Source organism: Anopheles cruzii, unplaced genomic scaffold (genome assembly GCF_943734635.1).
Source record: "Anopheles cruzii unplaced genomic scaffold, idAnoCruzAS_RS32_06 scaffold02721_ctg1, whole genome shotgun sequence".
In the NCBI taxonomy this organism is placed as follows: Eukaryota; Metazoa; Arthropoda; class Insecta; order Diptera; family Culicidae; genus Anopheles; species Anopheles cruzii.
The window spans coordinates 972-2,852 of NW_026456306.1; the positions used below are offsets into that span (position 1 = coordinate 972).

The following is a 1,881-nucleotide window of genomic DNA, read 5'->3' on the forward strand; positions in this document are numbered from 1 at the left end:
TTGCAGCATGCGTTATACGGCCCGGCATTAAGAAACGTGCAACAGCTAATGCTCGATTGTGAAAATGTACCGCGAGTGATCGAGCGGCTGCACGAAATGTATGGCCGGCCGGAGCTGGTATACAGAGAACTGTTGGGCGACCTGCAGAGGATTAGAAAAGATTCCAGGACAGTGATCATGGACATGATGAACGCGCTCGAGAACGCAGTAAGTAACATCATGTTGATGGAGAGAGAAGAATACCTCCGTGACCACCGACTGGTTGACGAATTAGTGAGAAAGCTGCCATATTCCATCCAAGTTAAACGGATGGAATATGTGTTGAACTCAATGGATCAAATAGGAGTTCAGAACTTGTTCGATTTATGTGAATGGCTGAAACCATTCGCCAGAGTGAACCAAGCCATGACAGAGTATCAGAGGCCTCAGCAGAACCATGCGAACTCAAATCAGCGAAACTACTCGACCCAGCACCACGTGAATCAGTACAACTATGCGAACCGGCATGACGCAAACCGTCAGAACAAATGCAAGGAAGCAGAGACGCGGGGCATAAACAGGTGTACGAAAAAACATCACAAGTCGCTACACCTCGAACCGAAGCCGGAAGAAAACATCAACACCAAGGCCCAAAAGCATGTCGAACGGCAGCGCGATCTCAACAAGAAGGAACGACTGCGCAGATTGGAGGAAGACACAATCCGTCGGGCCGAAGACACGATCCGCCGGTTGGAGGCGACTCGACAACAACATGCTGTCGAAGAAGCGCGCCGTCGCGACGAAGAAGAACATGATCGTCGCAAAGAAGAGGCTCGCCAGGAGTTTGATGAAAGTAATGCGAAGGGCGGGAGGTCGGTGAAACAGCGTGACAATGATTTTGATAACAGTGAGAAGTCATCGGAGTTGCGGCAAATGTTCGAACCGATCGATAATTCTCAGGTACTGAACACGGACAAGGAGGCAGAGGAACATCAACCGTCCAAGAGTAGTTACGATGACCAAAGTAATGCGTCGAACCAGTTGCGCCAAAAACGTGTACGCAAAAAAGCAGTAGCAGCAGCACGAGAACGACAGGCCATACCGCCGACTCCAAAGGTAAAGGAAAAGAATAGAACAAACAGTCGTTGTAACTCGGACAGCTATGACAAGAGTAAGCCCAACCAAGCGGATTCCGATAAATCGGATCGCTTCCGGAAAAAATCGAGCACGGCAGCAGCGAAAAGGAGTGCAGCGGCCACTGATAGTGACGAATTGTTGGAAGTGAATCACGAAGCTGAACCATCGGTGGCAGCCGTTGTAGCGGAAGACGAGAAGGACGAAACGATCGAGTGTGTTAGCGGACGACGGCAGACCCGGAAAGAAGCGACTGGTGCCCTCACGACAATGTACGAGATCAAGGAGATCGGTGACCTAAACTTGAAAGGTGAAGTAGGCGATCGCCGATTGGAGCAGATGGAGAAACTGGACATCGGCTCGTTCCTGATGTGTCTCGCGAAGCCGTTCAAGCCGTTGCAGAAGCAGCAACAGCCATCGCCGGGATTACAGCAACCATCGCGGCTGCACAACACGGGCGAGAACCAGAGTGGTAAGGACGATCATCCGGGACACATCACACTGAGACCGTCGGACGGGCGGTGGGTACCACCCTCAGCGTAACATTGCTGTACATCGTTGTTCCATCACCTACCACGACAATGTGACCCGACCAGAATATGAAAACCGAACCAATTCGAGAAGCGGCATAGTAATAATAACCGAAACAAATAACGAATAAGGCCAGTGGATTATAGGGACCGTTACCGAGGAAAATACCCCAGAGAATAAGCTCGTAGCGAAGCGAAGAAATTGTTGAATAAACTCAGATATCGTTAGGCTACGGAA

The 1,881-nt window shown here is 50.3% G+C and overlaps 1 protein-coding gene across 1 annotated transcript; it reads left to right on the forward strand.

Annotated features, from left to right (window-relative positions):
• Window positions 1-405: 405 nt before the first annotated feature.
• On the forward strand, window positions 406-1,656 carry LOC128276860 (uncharacterized). Its single transcript, XM_053015318.1, has one exon. The coding sequence runs from the start codon at window positions 406-408 to the stop codon at window positions 1,654-1,656; it is 1,251 nt and encodes a 416-aa protein (XP_052871278.1).
• Window positions 1,657-1,881: the final 225 nt, after the last annotated feature.